This window comes from Emiliania huxleyi, assembly GCF_000372725.1.
Source record: "Emiliania huxleyi CCMP1516 unplaced genomic scaffold EMIHUscaffold_7578, whole genome shotgun sequence".
Lineage (NCBI taxonomy): Eukaryota > Haptophyta > Isochrysidales > Noelaerhabdaceae > Emiliania > Emiliania huxleyi.
Window position 1 is genome coordinate 1 of NW_005196328.1, and position 1,332 is coordinate 1,332.

Sequence of the window (1,332 nt, forward strand, 5' to 3'; positions counted from 1 at the left end):
AGTGTGCTTCGTGGTAGCATGAACTCAGAACGGCCCCCCGAGAGCGCCTCTTCGACGCCCACGGGTCCCGGGGGGTCGGAGGGGTTGCGAGAGGGCCTTGGCTATTTTTGGTTTGAATCACAGGCCGTTCGAACATGTAACGTGCGTTCCACGTGCCCGTCCCCAGCAAGGACAACATGCTAGCCCAGCAGGCCGCTCCCACCGCCGCCCGCGGCGGAGGCAAGGCGGCAAAGGGTGGCAAGGGCGGCGGCAAGGGCGGCGGCAAGGGTGGTGGCCGTGGCGCACCAGACCCGCTTTGCGCCGCCGCCCTCAACGCCCGATACTCGGTCAGAGCCGGCGGAGCGACGGCCGGCGGCAGAGGTGCGGCCGCCGCGGGCGACCTTCCCCTCGACCACGCCGCCGACCCGTCGACAAAAGCACGCGCGGACTGCCATCGAGAAGAAGGAGAAGGAGGGCGGCGCATCCGGAGCCCGCGGGCGCGGCTGGGCGGGCGCGGGCGCGGGCGGACGCGCGGGACCCCGCCCGACGTTGGGCCTCTGCCCCGCACGCCCCCGCCCCTTCTGCCCCTCGCTCACACCCCGGCCCGACACGCACATACAAGACAAACCCGGCGTCCTGCTCTCAAAAGAAAAAAAATGGGAAGGAGGGGAGACCACACGCACCCCCGCGCGCCGCTATGTGTCGCCAGGAGGCTGACACTTCACAGGCAGAGATTTGCTCAATGCGGCGGCAACAGCCAACACGATCGCGCCGGACTGTACAGGCGACTGTCTCGGCGAGCGCGGCGGTACTGCGGCGCTCGCGCGCCTCGTGGCAATGTACGGTGTTCGGGTAGCTGATGGATGTATATCCTCACGCGGCGCCATGCGCAACGCAGCAGACCTTCTTGTGCGCCTTCCAATCGGCCTTTTGGCACTCTTTCGAGCAGTACGACACCGCGAGGCATCGCGCGCACTCGGACAGCTTGGCCGGGTTGCCGTACGGGCGGTTGTGCGGACACGAAGGGTTGTCACAGTACGTGGCTTGGCGCGACACGAGCTGGCCACCGTTCGCGCCAGTGCGCGTGCGGCTCGGACGCGCGCCCAAGGCTCGGAACATCGGCTCGCCCAGCTGCCGCGAAAAGGCGTCGTAGAACCCGGTGGGCTCCCAGAGACCTGTCAGATCATTGAACGAGGTTCTCGGCGAAGCTCGCGCGCCGAGCATGCGCGAGACTTGATCTACACAGAAAGGCGCGTCAGGCAACGGCTCGCCTTGCGTCGTGCGGAAGCTGTGCGACCAGGGCACAATCTCGCCCTCGAGCATGGCCACGATGCACGGCGTGCAAAAGAGGCG

At 67.6% G+C, this 1,332-nt stretch overlaps 1 protein-coding gene across 1 annotated transcript; it reads right to left on the reverse strand.

Annotated features, from left to right (window-relative positions):
• Positions 1–852: 852 nt before the first annotated feature.
• Positions 853–1,302, reverse strand: EMIHUDRAFT_258390 (hypothetical protein; the record flags this gene model as incomplete). The annotated part of the gene is made up of 1 exon (XM_005760422.1): positions 853–1,302. One exon carries the CDS (start codon positions 1,300–1,302, stop codon positions 853–855), a length of 450 nt encoding a protein of 149 aa, XP_005760479.1.
• Between the last annotated feature and the right edge of the window lie 30 nt (positions 1,303–1,332).